Genomic DNA, 24,530 nt, shown 5'->3' on the forward strand with positions numbered 1-24,530 from the left:
TCCGGCAAGAAAACGGGTTACCTTTCAATAAGTAGATGACTTTATTTTTAATCTCATTTAGGTATGTTAACCTGCCGTAACCCAGATCCATAGCAAGACTCAAGAGGAAATTGTTAAAATAAAGTAGATGACATTAATTTTATAAGTAGAGAAACGGAAATATAAAAACCACTAAACGCAGGTTGACATATAGTAGTTCCATACTTCACGCACACACACACACACACACACACACACAAAACTATTCAACGGTAGTTGATTACTTTCACGGGAATACCTAGGGTGATTAGTATTCTGTTCACATTATCCGACGCGGAAAGTTTTATGTTTTTTTTGAGGTCATTAATAAAGAAAGCAATCAAGAAAATCCAATCCAATGTTCCCATTAACGTGATGAGAACTTCATTTTTCTCAGAACAAGCTTCTCCTTAAATGAAATGCTTTTATGTCTGTGTGTATGCATGTGTGCGAGTGTACGTGTATAACAGAATCCTCATTTATGGATACGTGACTCATTCCGTATACTAATTTTACTGTTTGTGAAGTGATCTGTGTAAGTAAGAATCCATAGATGAATACTGCCTGTTCAAAAATTATGTAGTCTTTTCAAAGATGACTTTAATAGCCATAGTTTTTGCAATACTTTTCTCCAGAAGATTTTTGGTATGACTTGCACGTTGTATGTATTAAATGGGTAAATGTAACGCAGTAATGTGTATAATATATATAATTATATATATATAAATCATATATTATAATATATATAATATATAATATTATATATTTATAATATATATATAATGTGTGTGTTGTTGTGTGTGTGTGTGTGTGTGTGTGTGTGTGTGTATGTGTTTTGCATGTAAATGGTCAGGCGTGTATTTGTATATATGTGTAAATCTTTATCTCCTAGTGCGAGTATGTAGTTATATGAGCTAGATTCCGTGTGCCTAGCATCAGTGCTACATACATTCCAGGATTCCCACTGAGCAGAACACTATACATATATTGCCAACTGTAGGATAGACTTCCTTATTTGTTTGCCTAATGGATTCTGACGTGATTCTTATGATCTGGTCATTAACTTCCATAGTAAATTCGTATAGCAATCTCTCTCTCTCTCTCTCTCTCTCTCTCTCTCTCTCTCCTGCCCTTTGGCGTGAGTTACCTTGGTAGTTTTGGCATGAGATATAGTCGATCGGTCTTTCTTTTGTTTTGAGGCTCACTTTTGTGACGTTGATTTAGACTCTCTCTCTCTCTCCTCCCTCTCCCTCTCCCTCTCTCTCTGTCTCCCCCACTCCCCCTCGTCTCTCTCCGCCCTCCCCCCCTCCAATCTCCTCCTCTCTCATCACTCTCCTCTCTCTCCGTCTCTCTCTCTCTCTCAGTTGAAGGCGTCGATGAACACCGTTTCATGACACATACTTGTGATACAAAGTCAGCTTCTCTCTCGTTGGTGTCCATAACAACGAAAGAAACAGTGAAAAAAGAGGATCAGTGAACAAACAAATAAGGCCCAAAGACGCCATAGTTCTGGTGGTTGTATTTATACCCCGAGGCCTTTGGAGGTGTCGGAAAATGTTAATGCGGCAGCAGTTTAATTGAACTGGCGTACTAGCAGAGTTTCTGTACTGATGTAACCTTAATATTACATTGGGAGTGGCACTGAACATATATATATATATATATATATATATATATATATATATATATATACATATATATGTATAGCAAAGTTAAACACTGTATCCGTGTTCTAATATGTTGTAGGAAGCCCACAAAAATTCGGAAAAAAATTGAAAGTTTTTATTTAAGCTTTCGGAGAGTACATTCTCTCCCTCTTTCAGAAAGAGGGAGAGAATGTACTCTCCGAAAGCTTAAATAAAAACTTTCAATTTTTTCCGAATTTTTGTGGGCTTCCTACAATATATATGTATATGTATATCTATCTATATATATATATATATATATATATATAGATATATACCATATATATATATATATCTATATATATATAGATATATATATATATACATACACAACACACTTTACATACCTACATATTTATGTATATATATATATATTATATGTATCACATACATATATATATATATATATATATATATATATATATGTATACATACAATACATATTTATATATATATATATTTATAGATATATATTATATTATATATATGTCTTGAGACATAAATTGTGTAATATAAAGCATGTGGTTATGACTATTAGTGGATACATATTTCTTAAGAGAATATTAAATTATACGTGATGACCAAACCTCATTATTATGCTCCTTTTATTAAATAAGTAGTAAGGATAATTCTCAGTTTTAAAGTTTAAATGACAAAAACGTATTTTCCAGTTCATTACCCAGAATGTAACTTTGTTGTTATAGTTATTTTGGTAGTGGAATGCGTATTGGATCAAGGGACGAATGCCTTTTGTCGTTTTAACCCAAAATTTATTTTTAATACTATTTTTCTGATTCATCCTTTCCGTATTGTAGTCATTCTTAGTAGGTCAAATAAAACAAGGGAGCTACAGTAACTGGCCAGGGGTGGGTACTAAAGTACGTAACATCTTCTTTTATCGTTGTCTCTTCTTTCCAGTTTTTAGTTTTATATTTCATAAGTTTATAAAGTTGCAATTATGAAAGAAGAAATGCAAGAATGAAAGGAAAGTATCAATGTTAGTATTATCGTCACAGCATTATCCTTCGTTTTCTTTTGAAAACTTTAATAAGAAAATAGGAAACTATATAAACAGGGAGAGCAAAATAAACACTCCGTAATCGGAGTGTTTATTTTGCTCGATATTTCGTAACAATTGGGTAAAAAAAGGAAGGATCGTGGTGGGTGGTGAGGTGAAATAAAGAGGACTTCTTCGTTTTCCCCACCGTCTTCACACTGCGTAGAGGTGAGAAACTGTAGGAAAATAAGTGGGTCACACTTCATACTAGGTAGAGCTGGAAGCTGAAAACCTTTAGGAAGGTAATTGGGAATGGCGGCTTTCTTTCTTGTTTGTCTAACCTTTAGACTCCTCGGCTGCAATTTTTTGCTAGACCTGAAAGGTAGTCCCCCGTTTATATTTTTATTTTTTTATTCTCTTTTTCAACCGTTCCCAATTTATATTCTTGATTTTTTATTCCTCTTTTTCAAAACTGTATTTCAGAGTATTTTGTGAAGAAGAAAAGAAAGGAGGAAAAGGAAAAGATATTTTAATAAATAACCAAGCTATGGAGTGAGTATTTTTACGTCGATGCATAATTTGATGTTATTTGCATGACTAAGAAGTCACATTTGCAACAGCAATTCGTGTAGTGTTGGGTTATATATTTTTCATATCTAAATCAGAGGTTTATATCATGGGTGGCCACATGCCCTTATTGAGGTCATCTTCAGGTAAAACTAAATATACCATTCCTGTGACACCAAAATGTCCTCAACTTGATTAACATTTCGAATGTTGGGCTCGAAGGCTTCGCCGTTGAAGTATTGCATGCAGTTTACCAGGAAACTGAATCCTACACCTGTGAGTGTAGATGATGTAGATGAGCACTATCGGATCCAGTGGCATGTATGTTTCATGCTGTTTTTATTCAACGCATTGAGTAGTAAGACTGAAAAGAGATCAGGTCATCCAGAAAATTCCTTCCTACTCTCACGAGGCCTCATGACTGGTAAACATACGTCTCTCTTTTCTCCCATTTTGCCTGTTTCCTGACTGTGGAATACGACATTCATCTTTTTTATCGCGGGGGTGGGAGGGGGTCGGCGCCGCCGGGTTGGACGATTGAGGTACTTGATAGAATAGGGAATTTCAAGAAAAAATCTGGCGTGCATATTTTCTTGTTGATATTCGCCTATGGTTATTTTATACTTTTCCATTACTTTATTCAGATGAGGTAGACAGGAATCAAAGCTAAGGATATCAGTATATACTCACACATAGATACACGCAGTTAAAGAGAGATAATGTGTGTATAAGATATTTACTTGTTATTATAAGAACGAATTAGAATTACAAATACTTAGAATAAAACACTGGAAATCATTTCCGTAAATATTTCGGGAAGTAGTTTCTAATGACAACCAAGGAAACGATTACGTGGAATTAATTACTAAATGACATCTGTTTTAATCGTAGTTATTCGAAATGGAAACAAAATACGGAAGATAGATTGGGTAACAAATAAATTAAAATATTTTCGTTTCTTTAATGTTTATTTGTATTAATCCGGATTCATTAATTTTGTGTAATTTTGAATGGCTTCTATATTTCTCATCCTCACTTATTAGAATGATTTTTTAAAAATGAATATTGATATGATTTCTAGTGTGATGTAAAATCTTACGGTGTAGTTGGTCACAGTATCGGAAAATAACTCCAGAGTAAACGTGAAGTGACGTATAATTGGCCTCCCTGTCAAAACCTGTCAGCTGCATTGGGGGTCTTGAAGTATTGACCGCCTGAGAGGAGCCACTTTATATGCATGAAGATGGGAAGATTGGAAGCCCTTAGCTGATCTGAAAACTTCCTCAGTTCTCTCACAGTTTTGCCTCCTCCTCCCCCTCCTCCTCTTCCTCCTCCGAGGAAAATATAACAAAATAATAAGAAATAAAACCAAAGAACCGTGAAGGCCGTTGTCAGTACGGATTTGACTTTCGAAAATTGTGAAGAGTGGCGCTCTTAGATGCTCTGTGTAAACTTGATCAGGTTCATTCGTGCTTCATGGAAAGCAAAAGATTAAAACGAAGGTAAAAAACTAAAGTGCGAGAAGGTTTTCGCTACCTGTACCGAGAAGTTTAGTTTTCGTATAAGATAAAGTTTGGTTTATTCAGCATAGATGGAGTTTGGTTTATTCGGTAGAGATGACCTTTGTTTATTCGGTAAAGATGAAATTTGGTTTATTCGATAGAGATGAAACTAGGTCTATTTGGTAGAGACGAAGTTTGGTTTATTCGGAAGAGGTGAAATTTGAATAATTCGGTAGAGATGAAGTTGGTTTACTCGGTAGAGATGAAGTTTGGTTTAGTCAGTAGAGATCTAGTTTGTTTATTCGATAGAGATGAATTTTATTTTTTTGGTAGAAAAGAATTTTAATTTATTCGATAGTGATGAAGTTTTGTTTATTCAATAAAGATGAAATTTGGTTTACTCGACAGAGATGGAGTTTGGATTATTTGGTTGAATTTAATTTTGATTTATTCGGTAGGGATGACGTTTGTCTTATTCGATAGATATGAAGTTTGCTTTATTCGGTAAAAATAAACTTTATTTTATTGCATTTTTTACTCATTTATTTTTTTTAATCAAAATGTGCATATATTCACAATGAACCAGCCAGAAGAAACTCCTAACTTGCGGAGGACTCTTCCATTAAAAGGAATTCCCAAGTCTGAGCAATGAGGAAGAGCAACGAAAAAGAACTTTAATAAAAAGATGTTGAAGATGTTTTTCCTACTGAAGTCAATTAGAGGAAAGACTCTTGGCCGTTTTGAAACTTTCCCACACTTATGTCGTCTCGCCCCGTTGAATGGATGAATAAATGAATGCAGTAATAAACAAACAAAACTTGTAGAACGATAACCATATGAATAAAACAATGAAATGTATAAAGGAGGCTCTCTCTCTCTCTCTCTCTCTCTCTCTCTCTCTCTCTCTCTCTCTCTCACTACCGACGTCGGAAGATTTGATATTAAGGGAAAAAGAAACTTCAAAGGAGATGGAGTGTGACGCAAATTTCTCCAGCGCCAAAAGATAAATGATGCCCGGAGGAGTTTTCTTTTGGAAATAGTTAGCAAAGTTCTGGGAGGTAATTGTCGAGGGGGAAATAGGAGATCAAAAGGTTGGACGAAAAGGGTGGTGTAAATATATGTAGTAGTTAGTTCAAGCATGGTAGTTATTGAAAAACGAAGACATGCGGTATTAGATATAGGTTTGTGATTTGAAAAATATATGTATTATATTTAGGTTTGTGTGGGTACACACATACACACACACACACATATATACATATATATATATATATCATTGAGCTACAACTGTCCTTTATTATCTAATTCCCGCTACCTCGGAATTAATATATTTCATATATGTTAACCGAAGGGAAACTTTGTTTTTCATAAGAAATTCGTCGGTGTTCAGGACGTACAGTGACGCGCTTTACCTACAAGGCTATCACGGTGATGGGATAAAAATTTACATATATATGTATATACATAGTTTGTGTTTGCGTGTGTTTATGTGTTTCTGTGTGTGTGTGTGTGTGTGTGTGTGTGTGTGTAAAGTAAGGAGGACCTGGGTACGATATTGATTTCTTGTAACTTAAAAAGGAGGAGACGCAAAACTCTCTTTCTAATTTCCCGAATTGTTGACGTCAAACCGGGTAACTCCTCCTTCCAAGTAAATGAATTTTTGTCGTCCTTATTTCATATTTTTCTTAGTTATTTCCTATCCGCAAGATATGTCCGAATAATTAGTAGTACTTGAGTTTCTATGACTTTAACCATTTTTATTGTAATTACACGAGGTTTGTGATCACAAGTGTAACTTTCTGTATTTTAGCTTTAGTTTACTTATTTTAACTAGAATATATTCGTTGAATGAGTTGCTGTACTTGCGGGGAAAATTTTATTGTCTATGGCGGTTTCCTTTGTTGTGAACTTCGGATTTTATAAGTATCAAGACCTGTAAACAAAACAGTAATCAGCATGTATAGGAAAGACGGAAATATATGGATCAGAATCAGGAATGGAAGAATAGTCGGAAATTTGTTTTGTCTTAATGAAGCGCCTGCTCCAGCAAGCACGTATTACCTATTCTGAAGAGGCGCTTTCTATGCATGAAGGGGAAGATCGACTCTGGCCGTTATTTCCGAAAACTCTGCAACTCCTGAAGCACCCTCCTCCTCCTTCCTCTCTCTCCTCTCTCTCTCTCTATTCCTCCCCTCCCTTCCCTCCTCCTCCTCCTCCTCCTCCCTCCTCTCTCCCCTCTCTCTCTCTCCTCTCCTCCTCTCTTTCTCTTCTCTCTCCTATCTCTCTTCTCATCCTCAAACTCCCTCCTCCCCCTCCTCCCCCTCCTTCCTCCTCCTCCTCCTCCATCCCCGACCTCACCCACCTCCCTGCCCCCGCAAAAAAAGGGGGAAAAATACTCTTATTGAAGGCAGCGAACTTCATTTTACATGAAGGAAGGTTTCAAAGAGGTGACAGGAGACACAAATTTCCTCCGGGCAAGCGAAAGGTAAAATACATGTCAAAGATTTCTTAAAAAGAAAAAAAAAATACGAGTGTGGGGGATAGACTGAGTGAAGTTACAGGGGTTGAGATAATTGAAAGCTACTGGAATGAATTGATTGCGGGTAAGGAGGTGGAAAGTATACAGTATGCATTATGAAAACTGATCGAATCCCATTTTCATTATTTATAATAAAAAAAAATCTTGGAGGAGGATGATACAGAAGGCGTTTTCAAAAGAATACGTAACGTTAGTGCTTAAGTAAAAGTTTTAGTATGAGGTAATATTTTACTTCCATTTTCTGTATGAAACCCGAATTCAGTTGCAGATATAAAATGAAACTTATTTCGTAAATGGAAGAAACTTTTATTATTGTATTTGTTTTTCATATATGTGTAAGAAAAAAGTAGAAACTATTTGCAAGTTCATTTGTCAGTCTAGTGCGAAGCTCAACTAGCATCAGTAGTATCTGGGAAATTTGGCAGGTGATTTTTAAAAGAATTAACAATAATGTTGTTGAGGAGGACGTGTGAAAGGAGTGTTGATTAGAGGAAACATAATACGGTATTGGAAGTAGAGTAGTCAGTGTTCCAGTGGATGGTGGAGCAATGGAAGTTGTTTAGTACACAGATATCTGGATGGAAATTTAACGGATGATGGGGGAAGATGGGCGTAACAGAAGAGATAAAATAACTTAGACACCGTGAATCCTCCTAAAAATGTTGGAATTGAACTCGATTACCTATAAAAACCTTGGATGGCACAGATTAATTGCATGCGTTATTATGTCGAGTATGGAATGTTAGTAATTAAATAAAACATTTTTATTTTATTTTATCAAAGATGAAAATATGGACTAGTACTGGAAATTAGTTCGTCCATATTTTGAGTGTGGAAAAGGAAGAGTGTTAGAATGGAAGAGCCTTAACAGCCAAGGAGCAATGTCGTGCACCAGATAGTGATGAATGGCACAGCCATACAGGATGAGGGCGACGTGCTGTTGAGGGTGCCTTTGTTGAAGCATGAATCGACTGATGCTGTCACGGGCGATAGCAATGTGCGTTTCTCTCTCATTGAACTGAGGCTAAAGAGTAAACGTGAATGTGGCGATTGTCTTTTATTTTCTTCTTTTTATTTATTTTTTTTATTTTATTTTTTATTTTTTGCGGGAAGGTGCGTTTGTTTATTGGCGACAAATGAAAATGAATGCACATATTCATCTGTATTTATGAATGGGCTAGTTTCTTTTGCCCATTAAGATTCATGTATCTTTTTACGACCGAATCTATACTGAAATTTAAATTCATATCTGTTTATGCATGTGGAACTTGGTGCAATAGTCGTAATGAGTTTTGGTGCTGCATAGATTATTGTCATCCATGATCTGGAAATCAGGAGCACGCTGGATGCAGTGAAATGTTTCATTTCTGATTAATCTTTTAAAATGTTAGAGCCAGGTTGCAGTGACACTCGTCCTGTCGTGATATTTGCAAAGTTCACTTGAACGGCTTCGTAGAGCCTGAATGGGCTATTTATTATTATTATTATTATTATTATTATTATTATTATTATTATTATTATTATTATTATTATTATTATTATTATCTACTCACACACACTAGCACCATGCAACATATGAGTATCCTTAAATCATTCAGCTTGAAATTCATTGTTTTTTTTTCAGTAAAAAGTTAAATAGTATGAGGGTTCAGTAGTATAGCTGTGTGTGCACATCTATCGTAGTTAGTACCGTTGCTTCTGAAATATCAGTTAATCAAGTGTGAAGAAAAATAGTTTTTAAACAGAGGGACCTTATAGAAATGGGTTAATACTTTATCTCGCAGTTGGAAATTCCGCTTCACCTGTTGTAGAGGTTAAACTGACCTCTCTTTCATATAGTCTCTGCAGTACCAATATAAAAATAACCATTTTTGTGAGGATTTCCGGGTTTTATTTTTGTTTTTATTTTATACTAGGATCACTGCTTGATCTTCGTTCCAAACGAGTCCTTTGTGCAGGGTTAGTATTACGATACTGCAGTGCTATCTCCACATATATTTTTTCCAGTTCCCAAACCATCTGGCTAATGTAGGAATTACTGAAACATGAATTAGGATGTTTTCTATATTCTTGATTTTTTTTTATTCTGTAGGATTAATATTGAAAGTTGATTTCTATCTTATTCCCATTTTTAATCATCTGGCTCCTGGAACCATTAGTGAGGAATCATTTGTATCTTCCCACATCTCAAAAGATTTGGCCAATGAAGTCTGTTTTGGGAATTATGTTTGTTCACTTCCAGTCTTCCAACCCTCGGGATTCGATGAAATGAATACTGGAGACTAACCTGTACTATCTTCCATATTCGAACAAACTTGGTCAGTAGAATCGTAAATAATTCCCTTGCACTCAAATAGATCTTCAATAATTATTGATAGACATAATTTGTGCCGTCCGCTGATGCTCCTCTTCAGCAGTTCCCACCCTATGTGTAGTCTCCCTCTCATTTCTTGTCATTTCATTATAATTTTAATTTTTTTTATTGTTTCTCATGTCATTGCTCATCTACCGTAATAATCTCACTCCCATACCAGAAGTTTTATTATTTGAAGGTTTGGTATCACAGCCTTTTGAATCGTTTTTTCTTCCTTGAGAGCCTTAAAACTAGTTGGATCACTCGATTGTTATTAATTTCTTCTCCGTTTCTATATTATAAGAGTCATTATTGCTTACACTCGTGAAGTCTTCTTTGTAATTTCGTAAGTTCGTCCGACTGTATGTCGGAACGTCGATGCTACCGTACTTTTTAGTATTAGATGAAGGCAAACGAGTTTATTCGTAGGGAGCGCTATTATTTACCTTTATTATAGAGTTGTGATCCCGAATGTTATATGCCACCTTTTCTCTTGTTATATCTGAATCGAAGACTTTTTACGTATAGAGAAAATATTGTCGAATTAAAGCTTACGCTGCAATTTTGGATGTTGTGAAGTTAAATTCATTGAACAAACACCACCAAACTCTCCTAAATTCACACTCATTTGCAAAGCGAAACAGATGCAGTATCATGATGAACCATTGCGTGAATCTTTGAAATTGGGTCTTATTTAACTTTCAAAGGGACTAGAGCCATGTTGAGGACTCTCTCTCTCTCTCTCTCTCTCTCTCTCTCTCTCTCTCTCTCTCTCTCTCTCTCTCTCTCTCTCTCTCAATCTAGTGTTTTTTGTATCAGTATTTTGTTTACTTTGTTCTTTAGGAGATATCGTTGTATGCATTCCTTGTTTTTTTTTCCTTTTTATTTGCAAAGTATGATCATTCTCTCACAACTCCTTCGATTTCCAAAGCCTCTTTTACCTGTTCTTTACTTGTAATACGCCTGTTCAGGAAACGACCTGTCCTCTTTAACTTGCACGGAAGAATTTTGACCTCACTGCCTTCCGAAGTTTCCCCAAATCTGATATCCATTTTTAACGTGACCGTCGTCCCATACGAAAGAGTGTTTCTTATATTTTTTAACAGACATCGGGAATCTTGTGTGAGCTGTGATGGTTCACTATGAGGCTAGAGCAGTGGTTCTTAACCTGGGGGTCGTGCCCCCCTAGGGGGGCGGCTGCAATTTCCAGGGGAGGCACGAGCCCTAGGGAAAAATGAAGAAAAAATCTCTAATTATTTTTGTTATTCTCTTAAGAGTGGGGAACTAATATTCAGAAGCTTATGGAAAAATGCACAAGTATTACCTTATAATGTTGTTTTCCTAGAGTCCACTACTCTAGTTATGCTGGTTGGGGTGGCCATTTTTTTTTTTAATTATTGACCTCCCTTCCCATCTCTTGAAACCCCTTCTCTTTCGCTCTTTTTTCCCACCTTTAAATGTGGAAGGGAATTTTACTCATAGATGCAAGGGGGGCGTGAAAGAAGGATCAACTCTTACGGGGGGGGCGTGGTTATAGAAAGGATAAGAACCACTGGGCTAGAGACCAACAGACTGAGCATATGAGTGGTACATGTTTTAGCAGAGGAACTTTCTCGTATAACCTGAGTAACAGATGCAAACGGCGAGATTTTCGAGGTCCCCTCAACCTCCCTTTGAAGCTTCCCTCTGTGTGAAATCACGTTGGTAACTTTAGTAATAAGATTCCCCCTCTCCTCTCATCCAGTGACCGAGGGGACATCCGCCATGTTTTCAGAACAGTTTAAGCACCGACGATGCTCCACCTAATGCATGTTAAGTGCTGGTGCTCGGACGCTCTCTGCTCTTTTTAGGACACAAAACGTGTATGGCGTATTTGGGGGAAATTCAATAAAATAAAAAAACTCCTATTCTCTTATTCACACACACACACATATATATATATATATATATATATATATATATATTATATATACATGTATGTTTCATATATATGTATATATGTATATATATATATATATATATATTATATATATATATATATAGATATACATAATTCGTTTTAGTATTATTTGTTTGTTTATCGTGTTATTAGATAGACCTAAATCTCATCAGCTGAATTTCAGATTTCTCTCTCTCTCTCTCTCTCTCTCTCTCTCTCTCTCTCTCTCTCTCTCTCTCTTTCTCAGAGTTAGTGCAAAGTAAGTAGATCTCTTTCGACACAACAAAGACTGAGCATTCGAACCTTGAACTAGGCGAAGGAAGGCATTTCCTAGTTCTCTGAAGTAAAAAGATTCCAGTCAGACTCCGTTGACCTATTCAGTGAATTATGTACCTAGTTGATAGCATGTAAATAAAAACCTAGAGAGAGAGAGACCTTACCTTACCTTACAGACCTTACAGTTCGTTCGGGTTGCCCCAGGTCCCTCAGTGTGAGGCGCCTCTAATGTCTACCAGAGAGTTGCTAGTACATCTTCCGGTATATTTTGCATCTTCCAATCTTGGATGGTCTGGGATGCAGTTTAGATATTTGTCGAGCTTATTCTTAAACACATCTACGCTCACTCCTGATATATTCCTCAGATGAGCTGGCAACGCATTGAATAGACGCTGCATTATCGATGCTGGTGCGTAGTGGATTAATGTCCTGTGTGCTTTCCTTATTTTTCCTGGTATAGTTTTGGGCACTATTAATCTACCTCTGCTTGCTCTTTCTGATATTTTTAGTTCCATGATATTTTCTGTTATTCCTTCTATCTGTTTCCATGCCTGAATTATCATGTAGCGTTTCTTCTCCTTTCTTTTAGACGATATAAATTAAGGATTGTAGTCTTTCCCAGTAGTCTAGGTCCTTAACTTCTTCTATTCTAGCTGTAAAGGACCTTTGTACACTCTCTATTTGTGCAATATCCTTTTGATAGTGTGGGTACCATATCATATTGCAATATTCAAGTGGACTACGAACATATGTTTTATAAAGCATAATCATGTGTTCAGCTTTTCTTGTTTTGAAGTGCCGTAACAACATTCCCATTTTTGCTTTACATTTTGCCAACAGAATTGCTATTTGATCATTGCATAGCATGTTCCTATTCATCATCACACCAAGGTCTTTAACTGCTTCCTTATTTGTGATTGTCCTCATTATTAGGTCCCCTATATGCATATAGCTTTCCTTCTCTGTCTCCATAATTTATTGATTCAAATTTATCAGAGTTAAATACCATCCCTATTTACCTCTGCCCAATCATATACTTTGTTAAGGTCTCTTTGTAGAGCGTTCCTATCTTCATCACAAGTAATTTCTCTACTTATTCTTGTGTCATCAGCGAACTACTCACTACCGAATCCTTAACATTACTGTCTATGTCTTCAATCATAATAACAAACAATATTGCAGCTAGCACCGTACTTGTGGCACACCGGATATTACCTTGGTTTCATCCGATTTCTCATCGTTTGCAATAACTATCTGTTTTCTGTTGTGTAAAAATTCTTTTAACCATCTTCCTACTTTATCTACGATATTGTGTTTTCTAATTTTCTTTGCTAATATATTATGGTCTACTTTGTCAAAAGCTTTTGCAAAGTCTAAATAAACCACATCTGTTTCATTTCCGCTTTTCCTATTTTTGAATATGTTCTCACGGTGGACTAACAGTTGGGTTTGTGTACTTTTTCCGGGTACGAAACCGTGTTGTCCTATATTAAACAAATTATTTTTTATTAAATGTTTCATAATATTTTTCTTCATTACCCTTTCATACACTTTCATAATATGTGATGTTAGACTCACAGGCCTATAATTACTTGCCTCTAGTCTTGATCCACTTTTGAAAGTAGGGGTATGATATATGCTAATTTGTGCTCATCATAAATCTTGCCTGTATCTACACTTTGTCTTAATAATATTGCAAGTGGCTTTGCGATAGAATGAACTACTTTCTTTAACAAAATAGCAGGGACTCCATCCGGCCCTGCAGCAGCTCCATTTTTAATTTCATTAATTGCCTGCACAATATCAGCTTCATTAATTTCTATGTCAGCTAAATATTCACTATTTTCTTCCCTTACTTCTATATCATTATCTTCATTATCTATTCTAGGGGTGAATTCTCTCTTATATCGTTCTGCCAGTATGTTGCAAATTTCCTTTTTTTCATTCGTTAATCTCCCTTCAATTCTCAGAGGGCCTATGTCTATTCTTCTTTTATTCATCTTCTTCGCATATGAGTATAATAGTTTTGGGGGGTGGGGTTGCTTGATATTTAATAGGGTTTTTTCTTCCAAGTCCCGTTTTTCATTTTCTTTTGATTGTATAATCTTTTGTTCTGCATTTTCTATCTTACTTTTTAGTTCTATAACTTTCCATGCATTTTTTCTTTTGCAAGACCTTTTTTCCACTTTCTGATTTTCTGGAACAAGATCCTTCTGTCTCTTGGTATGCATGAATGATGTTTACTTTTCTTCTTCGGTATATATTTTTCTACTATTTTCTCCAATATATAATATCTCCGTATTTACCCTTATGTCATCACTTACGAAAATGTTATCCCAATCTTTGTTTAATTCTTCATTATTTCTGACCATTTTATATTTTTTACTGTAGAAGTTGTATTTTCCATATCCTTCCCACTTTTTCATTTCTTGCTTATCTCTATTTTCACTTGCTTTGGAAATGAACTGTTAATTCTATGACATTATTGTCTGAAATACTCGCATTATAAACTATTATTTCTTTAACATAATTCATCTCGTTCACAAATACTAGGTCTAAAGTATTTTCCTTTCTTGTTGGCAGGTGATTTATTTGTTGAAGGTTGTATTCTAGTAGCATATCTAATAGCTTTTCAAATTGCCTCTTATCTTCTGCACTACTATTACTCTCTTTTTTATATGTATAAGTACAACCACAATCTCCTATTCGTTCTTTCCATTCTACGAAAGGAAAGTTGAAGTCACCAGATAGGAGAATAGTCCAGTCCTTGTGATTTCTACATATATCATCCAATTTTTCAATTATTAAGTCAAACTCTTTAGTATTAGGAGGTCTATATATTATTATGTTCATCAATTTTTCAGATTCAAATTCTACCGCTATTAGTTCACATTCTGAGTTACTATATTTCTCATATATTTTTCCTTGTTTTTTGTCTTTAAACCCTATATTGCGGTTCCCCCTTGATTCCTATTTTTTCTATCTGATCTATAAGTTTGGAACCCTTTTATTTGATCATCATTCTCAGTCTCTTGGGAATACCAGGTTTCACTTATATTCATTATATCTATTTTCTTTTCATTTTGGGTTAGTTCTTCTAAGCACTCTATTTTTCTTTTTGAGTTACTCGTAACTAAACCCTGCGCATTCATCACTATGATGGTTTGCGTGTTTTCTCCTTCATTTAATACTGGTAGTAATAAGGATTTTCTTTTTCATGTCTCTTTCCTGTTCTGGTATGTTGTTCTTTTTTTTCATTTCCAGAAATTCTGACATTAAAAAATCCAACTTTTCCATAATATTTGATCTTCCTTCATCATAATTATTCATTTGTGTCTGAATCTGCAATTTTCTCCGTTTCTGCAATATCCTCTTGCATAATAAATACAGTTATTATCTCTTGAGTAGAATTTCGGAGCTAGATGCTTTGAAATTTTTTGCTGACACCTCTGCAATCTCATTGGGTGGTTTGCTTTTCTCTTTTACCTGATATTCTTGATTTCTCTCTTTATTTGTTTCTTTCTTATTTTGGATTTTATTACTTGGTTGGTTATTTATTTGATTATGATTCATGGCTACAGGGTGCATATATTTGCATTTTTTGTCGAACTTACATCCTTTTCCTTCTTTTAGGTTTTTACATATTTTTGGATGCAGATCTCTGCAATCATCCCCATATCCATCTAAGTATGCACATTTACCATATATTTCATAGTTTTGACATATCTTAGGATGTTTGTAGTGAGAGAGAGAGAGAGAGAGAGAGAGAGAGAGAGAGAGAGAGAGAGATATGGGGTTTTAGAGGAAAGAATGGGAGACTGGAGCGTGCACCGTCAAACCTCCTTGCATCAAAGTGTAATTAAAAACCGGGACGGCTTCGATGAAATAATATTCTCTTTCTCTCTCTCTCTCTCTCTCTCTCTCTCTCTCTCTCTCTCTCTCTCTCTCTCTCCACTAATATGTTCAGATCAGCGTAAACCTTTTTTTACCTATTTCCTGAAATTTATCGGTGAGACGCAACTATCTTTCATTCTGGGTAATTCATGATTGTTGTACTATTTTGGTTGTCATTAAAAGGGAGAGACATTTATTTTTCCATATGATCTGTTTTGAATGTACACATTTTGTAGAGAGCGCCTCAGTAGCGTGATCGGTATGGTCTTGGCTTACCATCTCGGTGGCCACGAGTTCGATTCTCGGGCATTCCACTGAGGTGTTAGAGATGTGTATTTCTGGTGATAGAAGTTCACTCTCGACGTGGTTCGGAAGTCACGTAAAGCCGTTGGTCCCGTTGCTGAATAACCAGCTTTAATATACAGCCGTGTAAAAAAAATCAGGTAGACATAAGACATGCTTTAATATAAAGGATTTGGTTGACATTTTAAGGTATCGGACATAGGAGTAATTCTCAGATAACATGTCTTTGTTTTACTTCTGAGTCTTCAGTCTGTGTTTAGGTGTGTCTTAGTGTTGATTTTTTTTTATTGTGGGTAACCATGTTTATTTCTCAACTATGTTATTATGAAAGGAGTTTCAGAAGTAAATAATGCTTTTATATGCTGACCACAGTTTTCCCAAAAAGGAAAAGATAAAGAAAGGCTAATGTAGATTTCTCTAGCTTCTCAACGGTACATACTTTATCAAGATGGTTTTTCCTATAAAAACCTCGGTAATGATACAAATACATGACCAATTTTGTTGCTTTATTTGACTGCAGGTTAAGATACAAAGCGCTGCAATGAGTCCGAAATTTAAACCTGTAGCCACAAGTTAAATTCACGGCCATTTGTCTACCGTTGCATGGCGGTCATAAAATGAAGTTTAGTCGCATTTACATTCATAGGATAAGTTCAAGCTCGGTGTCCTCTTCCCACAAAGGTATTTGCGTGGTTTGCTGAGCACACTGCTCCGCTAGGACGTCGTAATTCAAGTCACTCAGATACGTCCAGTTGTTGCACGTGGCGCTGAAAAGGTGGTCCACCAAATTCTGGTCTTCCAGAATCCACAGCACGTCGCAGTCACACACCAACCAGCTGCCTGCAATAATGCGAATAGTATATTAGTATTTAACTTGACTTACGTAGAATACATACATACATACACACACACACACACACACACACACACACACACATATATATATCATATCATATATATATATATATATATATATATATATATATATTTGCGTGTGTGTATGTGTGTGTGTACAGTAGGATTCCCATGTTTCTCAATTATCATTTGCTCACTTTCTGCTCCTTGTCAGAGTATGAAATAACTGAGGAATTATCGTTTAAACATTGAATGTTTAGTGCATTTTTTTTTCTCTTATTTGTTTCCGTTCATCACGGGAATTAAAAATTTCCCGGCTGCTGGTCGAATAATAATTTAAAATACATTATGATGTAAGATCAAGACTGAAAATTTTATTACATAATTAAATGTTGATTTTAATTGTCCGAAATAGTAGTAGCCCTTAGAAATCAGATAAATTCTTTTGTAGTTTTATGATATAAATAAAATTGGATCACAAGTCGTCTTCTATGCTGAGGGAGAGAGCTCATCGTGCTAGGGTGACTGAGTATCTGTTGAAATCTTGATAAACCTTGTGGCAAGATCAATGTTACGACAGACTAATTTATCAGTAAACTGAATGTCACAATTTATTGTTTCTGGACATATAAACCCTTTTAAGTTCAAAGTTCTAAATCTTAGGTTAAGTGGCTGTTACAGTTATTGGTTTGTTTGTTTGTATGGTGTTTTTACGTTCCATGGGACCAGTGGTTATTCAGCAACGGGACCAACGGCTTTACGTGACTTCCGAACCACGTCGAGAGTGAACTTCTATCACCAAAAATACACATCTCTGACCCCTCAATGGAATGGTCGAGAATCGAACTCGCGGCCACCGAGGTGGCAGGTTAAGACAATACCAACCACGCCACTGAGGCGCTTTACATTTATTATCATTTTATCTCATTTTTTCTATCTTTTTCATCTTTACATAGTTATATTGTATTGTATAAAGCTACTAATTATTTTCATCATATAACGTAATGTATCTAAAAGTGTTTCTTTTTTTTTTTTTCTTAAACTACAGAAATTCATTTTTCATTTTCCAGTCTAATTAAATATTTTAGTTTAGTTCCGAATGCTTGTGAAGTCATTTATGTTATTGATGTCGGTTACTTGCAACAGAGGAATGTCTCAGATTACTTACCGAAGACGCTGAACCACCCGTATTCTGTCGAAACGTTTCGCAGGACAGGCTCGAAGGTCTCTTCATACAGGTGCTTCATGTGATTCATATCAAAGTTAACCTTAGTGCTAAGACCAACTCCTGGAGGAAGGATACACAATTATCATAATCATTTCCAAGTTTGGAGTTTCCAGAGAGTTTGAGGGATGGGAGGCTGAATTGTACGCTGTAAAGGATTTTGTTAAATTAAGGATTTCTTGGAATTACGCAACAACAAAATCATGCAGTAGAAGATAGTTTTAAATTTCTTGGCCCCGAGCAATAACTGATACCTTGCAGGAGTAGAGGTAACCGGCATTACAAGTCATTGCATAGATTACAATAACGTTCGTTTCAATTATTCTAACCCTTTCTCCCTGTGAATAAGGAAGGAACAGACTACTCTCTCCAGAGGAACATACCCCTCTTTCCAAATAGCTCATGGAAACCAAACGGCGAATTATATCTGAATCAACAGAGAGAAAGAATCTGTGAGGAGCATTTCTCCTTTCCCTGGAAAGTGGCACCGTTTTTCAGCGAAAGTCTTGAACGATCGAGTCGTGCAATTTCGAAGCAGGGTATGTTCGAGTGACGCAAAACGCTTTCTTCAAGCAGACATTTTTTTTTCGTATATATTCATTATTATATTTATCCATTTTGATTATGATGAAGGTATACAAACCCGTCACGTATACATAGTAAACTCATATACTTGCACACAAACGTTCGGGTGTGTGTGTGTGTGTAGTAAAAGAAATGCGTTCGCTGTTGTTCCCGTCTTCCCTGTCATCATTTCCTTTGCTCAAAAAGACAGTTATAATACATGCCTCCTTAACGCTTTCATGAACCTTCTCTAGAAAGAAACTTGCTCTGCCTAGCAGCACGAGTGATTGACCAAGCAAGAAAGCATCACAGTACTGCATTTGCTGGTAATCATCTCGCCGCCTTGTCTTTGCGTAACCATGCTTTCTGTGGGGCCCAGACGATCATTTTGCTTTCATTCATTTTCGCTTTATTTCTGCTTCTCTGCTTTGAGGTTTTCTGTTCTGTGCTAAATTTGCTATAGAGTTTTAGTTCTATCTTTCACTAGTGAGTTTCTATCCGTTTCTCATATAGTTTCGAATTATCCATTTTTTTAATAGGTTCTTTCTTCTTGTTTTAGTACAAGGTCTTCATTTCGCTTATGCAAAATTTCCACGAGAATCTATATGACAATATTAGATAATAGTCATATTATTGATAATGTTAGTCTTTTCATGTTATTGTAGCTTTTACTTATTTAGTTAGATAAGTTAATTTTCCTTTGCTAGCCTTTTGTGTGTCTATTTTATATGATTTGATAGTTATGTTATCCAGTAATTAGATAATATTCCAGTTTCTCTCCCATTCGCACTCGCATACATTGAAGACACAGTAACACATTTTAATAATTTCGTCAAAAATGCTCATTTCTAACTGCTTAAATGCGAATTCGCAAGAAGCTTTATCGAGTATCCGCACTTTTTAGAAAATGCCTCTTCAAACATGGTTTCATAAAACCGAACAGATTATTTTTTAAAAACTCCTAAGCTCTTGTGAATAGGTCTTGGAAGTAGGAACATTCGGATGTGATAATTGCAGATTTTAGCCAATCGATTATTAGCTAAGGTAGCTAAAATTAGTTTGTTAGGGTAGCAAGTTTATCCAAATAATTTTTAGTTTAGCATTTTCTCAACGTGTATGTGATATGTTCTGCAACTGGTCCCCTTTGTTTTGTAAATTCTAATGTTTTTGGAAAGGCTATGGCATTTTTTGACCTTCCTGTATTGATATCATGCACTTCAACTTCATCAATTTGCTTGGAACTGATTACCCACTGAGGAGACGATAAGGTCCAGTTCAAAAAGTATTCCTAGTTTCTGATCATACCAAGGATTATAAACGTTAGTACCTCAGGTTTTCCCCTTACGGAGTTGAGTAGCTAATGAGTTCTCTCTACTGTCTTCTAACTGATTGACCTCTGCCTGGACTATTATCCTCGTCCAAGTCTTTCTCTATAACCTATCTCCGTAGCCTTCTGGACATTTCCGCTTGTCTGCTTTGCCCAACTGTCAGAGCAAGAACTGTATGCCCAAGTAACAGTTTATATCTGTCACCCATGCAATTGCCTCTATTCCTTGTTCATTCCTTCCCCAAACCTCTAAACCCTTTCGATCCCTTTTTCCTCTGTGGTTTCGCCTCTTACGATTTAAGTAATAACCAAAACTATCTCTCTCTCTCCTTCTCTCTCTCTCTCTCTCTCTCTCTCTCTCTCTCTCTCTCTACACATAATACTTTTCCCTGCGCAGATGGTGTAAAGAAGAGATCTCAGAGTGATGACGTCAAGTAACGTCATCCCACTCCCAACCCTTCAGATCCAAATGAAGTCAAATGACGTCATCCGTCGAAAATTTCCGTTAAACTAGAGTGTCTTTTTGTTTGTTTTACGTTTTATTGGTGTCATTTAGTAATATATTGCAATAAAGTGACGATGTCAAGTTTCATGGAACGCCAGAACTAGCTTGACAACGTGGAAAGTAAAAGTACACTAAGAAATGAAAGGAAGGCATTACGGTCAGAGCATCCTTGCCACATGCCTACCCTCCCTCAAATCTCAAAGGATAACGAACTAAGGGAAACAGGCCAGATCTTCAGTCTCTCTAACTGTCTCTCCCCCCATCATTTCGCCCCCCACCTCTCTCTCTCTCTCTCTCTCTCTCTCTCTCTCTCTCTCTCTTCTCTCTCTCTCTCGCTGATAGCATGCAGCATCTGCATAGGAGGTATAATAATATGGATCCTTTGATAGGACTCAGAAGAATATGTCGATGACAGGTCTTTTAAAAGATAATAGGAAGAGAGAGAGAGAGAGAGAGAGAGAGAGAGAGAGAGAGAGAGAGAGAGAGGAAATAAAAATAAACAAAGGTGGAAAGAATCCCATTAATGAAGTCAACGAACGGGATTTTACATCTGGGGAAAGTTCAAAGACAAGAGCACGAGAATAAAACTTACTCAGAGGAAACCAGGTGTAAAATTGACTTCAAAGATCGTTTCCGGAAGTGCTTGTCAAAAGCAAAGAACTGAAGGTTGGAAAGAAAATAAAATAATCTTTGAAAGCACATAAAAAGGAGAGGACAATAAGTCAGGTAAGAGGGACCTGAAGTGAGAAATATAGTAAAAAAAAATGTTAGCGTCCAGAACATGGTGTTCTTGATATTAGTAGGAATTGGATAATTTGCAGAGAATTAATTAAGAATGATGGCAGTAATCTCATATACGTAAAGAAATGTGTGTGCGTGTGTGTGTGAGAGAGAGAGAGAGAGAGAGAGAGCGCTATTGACCTTTCTTATTCTCTGTGATAGTCATTGGAATTTATGTACATGCATCGGCAGTTTGTCTTCCCTCACATTAACAAAGGTCTACATCTTCTGAGAGAGAGAGAGAGAGAGAGAGAGAGAGAGAGAGAGAGAGAGAGAGAGAGAGAGGCGCGGGGCGGGGGGAGATAGGGAGATTAAATGTGTTCTGGTAATTGATCTAAGGAAAACCGTCTTCCTTCTATTGGCATAAAAAGAGAGAGAGAGAGAGAGACCGGAGAAACACTATAAACGTCATATTCTCTGATGCAAAGCGATAACCCTCGAGAAATGGCTTTTTAAATGCATTAGGTGACGGACCGCCAGGGCTGACCTGTTTCTGAAAACATGGCGGTCATCTTGCGGGGATGCGAGGAGTGGTAATCTTATTGCTGAAGTGGCGTACGTGATTTTAAACAAAAGGAAGTCTGGGAGTGAGAGCCAGAAGACAAATTTCCCCCCCTGCGTATGTTATGCAAGTCGGGCACGAAAGCTCCTCCGCTAAAACTAAATAGCAAGTGAAGGGAGGACCAACGCAATTTGCTTGGGAGTGTGAGGAGTTCGAAATAAAGCTGTGCAGTAGGAAGAGAGGAAATTGTTTTTTTATTTCTTTTTTAAAGAACGAAAATAAAGATGACGAATATGGAAAATGTTTAGCATGGCTACGTGCTGTATTGGAAACAATTACGAGAAAGAAAATGAACGGGAATCATACGCCACCTTTTGAAAACAGTGACTAGGATTAAATCAGTCACAGAATAATTATCATAAGAAATTAGTTTTCCAAGGCGTAACTGGAGAGAGAGAGAGAGAGAGAGAGAGAGAGAGAGAGAGAGAGAGAGAGAGAGAGATGGCTGGTACAGAAATGATTCTCTCGGAAGCGAAAAATGAAAAACTAATTCAATTCATACCTACTCTCCTTAACAAAGAAGCCATTTCGTCTTCCAAATGGATGTAATTTGGGAAAATTTCGGTGGTTCGTTTGCCAGCGCTACATGTTTTAGAGAAATCTTTCCAAGCTGATTGCAGTAAATGGGTCTTCTTAACTAAATTTGCTTGTGAACTTATTGATTGAAGATTCAAATTCACAAATGGGAAAATGGAAAGTTTGTTTGAATAAAAACACTTAGTTTATGATTAGTTTATTTACTATGTAAGCAATACCTTCTCCATCTAGTGTTACCTTACCATTCATAGAGGCTTCTTGAAAAGGCTAAAAAAAACTATTTTGTGGCCCATTATTAATAAATAGAAATTTGAGCACTGCTCTTGATTGTCAGTATTCGTGTAATCTCTCCTAGCAATTTAGCTTGTTTATTAGGATATTTGATACATTGGCGTCTCTGGTACATCCAATTGGCTTTCATCTAATATTTTGTCCATGGGATCTGTTGATATGTATACGAGCTCTCCTTCAACCAGTTTACCTTGCATTTCGGTGTCTGTTACTGAATCTGTCAACATGTTTACCACCTCCATTTTTTAGCCAGTTTGCTTACAATCTAGTTCTCCTTCGGGCAATTAGTTTGCGTCTCAGGATTAACTACTGAAGTCCGTTCATTTTTTTTTACTATCCTATCACCTCCATTGATCGTGCTTTTGGGCTAAATTAATACTTTTTTACCGGAGCTCCTGTGACACCAAAGGGTGAACTCAGTGACCTCTTAGATCCATTTCAGAACTAGGAAACTTGCCGGTCTTAGCAGACATTCAATTCACAACTTCCTATCTTATAAATCTACATCTACATGACTTCCCATATTGACTCATCAAACAGAATATTTGCAATCAACCATAATGAAACTTCAGGTTCACTCTGATGAAGTTAATTGTTTACATCTGTGTTATCATTACCTCTGCCACGGAGATTATGCATTATGCTTATTTACGACCCTCTTCAAGGTCAACAAGTGATAAGATATCGAGGAATTGTATACACATAAGTGATCTTTTGTGGAACGAAAGGGACTGTCCAGCGTAGCTTAGAATTGGTTCCAGAGACTTTCTTTCTTGCTTTTGTTATTGCAACTTTTTGAATCACCATTTGATCATACATTTGTGAAATTGGCTGAAAATGCAGATAACCCTTTGAATCTGTGAATCTTGGAGTATTATATGAAAATAGAAGACCCATTTTTAATTAAGGTCACGAAGTAACTTAAGTGGTAAAAATCTTCAAGATCCGGAAACGGTTGTCCTCTTAAAGATAATTACTTTTAAACAAAATGTAAATATCATTCACTTATGTTTAGAATTTCAGTCACATTTCAAACTTAAAGCCTTTGACTTAATTGGACAGCCTGAGACAAATATTGGTGTTTTCGCACTGATATATGAAAGGAGAAACAGGACCATATTAAGCAGAAACAACTCCTCATGTCAAAAATTCATCATTTCAAAATTCCCTTCACCGAACATCACGACTGACGTAAGGTAATGAAGAGTTTTTATGATTCGCGGAGCGGAAACAGAAAAAAATATATAAATTTTGACCTTACCTCGAAATATGTCTACGTCGGTGGTGCGCGCATCGAGTTTTCTTATGTCCAGGCTTCGCAATATTGGAGTGGAAAACCAAAAGGCTCCGGTGGATATGTGCTGTTGGAGAAATGGATAGACACATTGATAGATAGATAGAGGACGAGATAGAGAGAACGATAAAAACAAAGAGAAAGTGATGGATGGAATTTTGGTAAAGAACAACAACGTTGGATCGGAATGGACAGAGGAATGCATGTGGGCGTGAGATTTTTTAGGTGACATAGAATGTTTGTATGGAGCAGAATCGTTGAATTACAGCGTACGAGAGAGAGAGAGAGAGAGAGAGAGAGAGAGAGAGAGAGAGAGAGAGAGAGAGAGAGAGAGAATTAAAATGAAAGTAACTGAGAAGTTCAGAAACTTTCGAGTATTGAGGCTCAATATTCTGTCGTAGTTATGCAAGGCTTTTAAAAAAAACTTGTCGTCATTGTAATAAAACAATGTATAAGGAAAATCGGCTTTTAAGGATTTTAATTTTGTAAATTTAAAGAATGAACCCATGTTTAGAGA

General features: G+C 36.3%; 2 protein-coding genes across 4 annotated transcripts in view; one reads left to right on the forward strand and one right to left on the reverse strand.

The window, feature by feature from the left end:
* Positions 1 to 24,530, forward strand: part of LOC135216031 (uncharacterized) — a 922,226-nt gene that overhangs the window by 797,643 nt on the left and 100,053 nt on the right. The gene's annotated exons all lie outside the window — the stretch shown is intronic.
* LOC135216030 (connectin-like) overlaps positions 16,565 to 24,530 on the reverse strand; it is a 32,601-nt gene continuing 24,635 nt past the window's right edge. The window contains exons 7-9 of the mRNA XM_064250969.1: positions 23,981 to 24,080; positions 18,097 to 18,216; positions 16,565 to 16,913 (exon numbers count right to left, since the gene is read on the reverse strand). Coding sequence (XP_064107039.1) covers positions 16,714 to 16,913; positions 18,097 to 18,216; positions 23,981 to 24,080 — 420 coding nt within the window. The 3' untranslated portion in view covers positions 16,565 to 16,713. The remainder of the gene's footprint in view (positions 16,914 to 18,096; positions 18,217 to 23,980; positions 24,081 to 24,530) is intronic.

The sequence above is a fragment of the Macrobrachium nipponense genome, chromosome 6 (assembly GCF_015104395.2).
Source record: "Macrobrachium nipponense isolate FS-2020 chromosome 6, ASM1510439v2, whole genome shotgun sequence".
Classification (NCBI taxonomy): Eukaryota; Metazoa; Arthropoda; class Malacostraca; order Decapoda; family Palaemonidae; genus Macrobrachium; species Macrobrachium nipponense.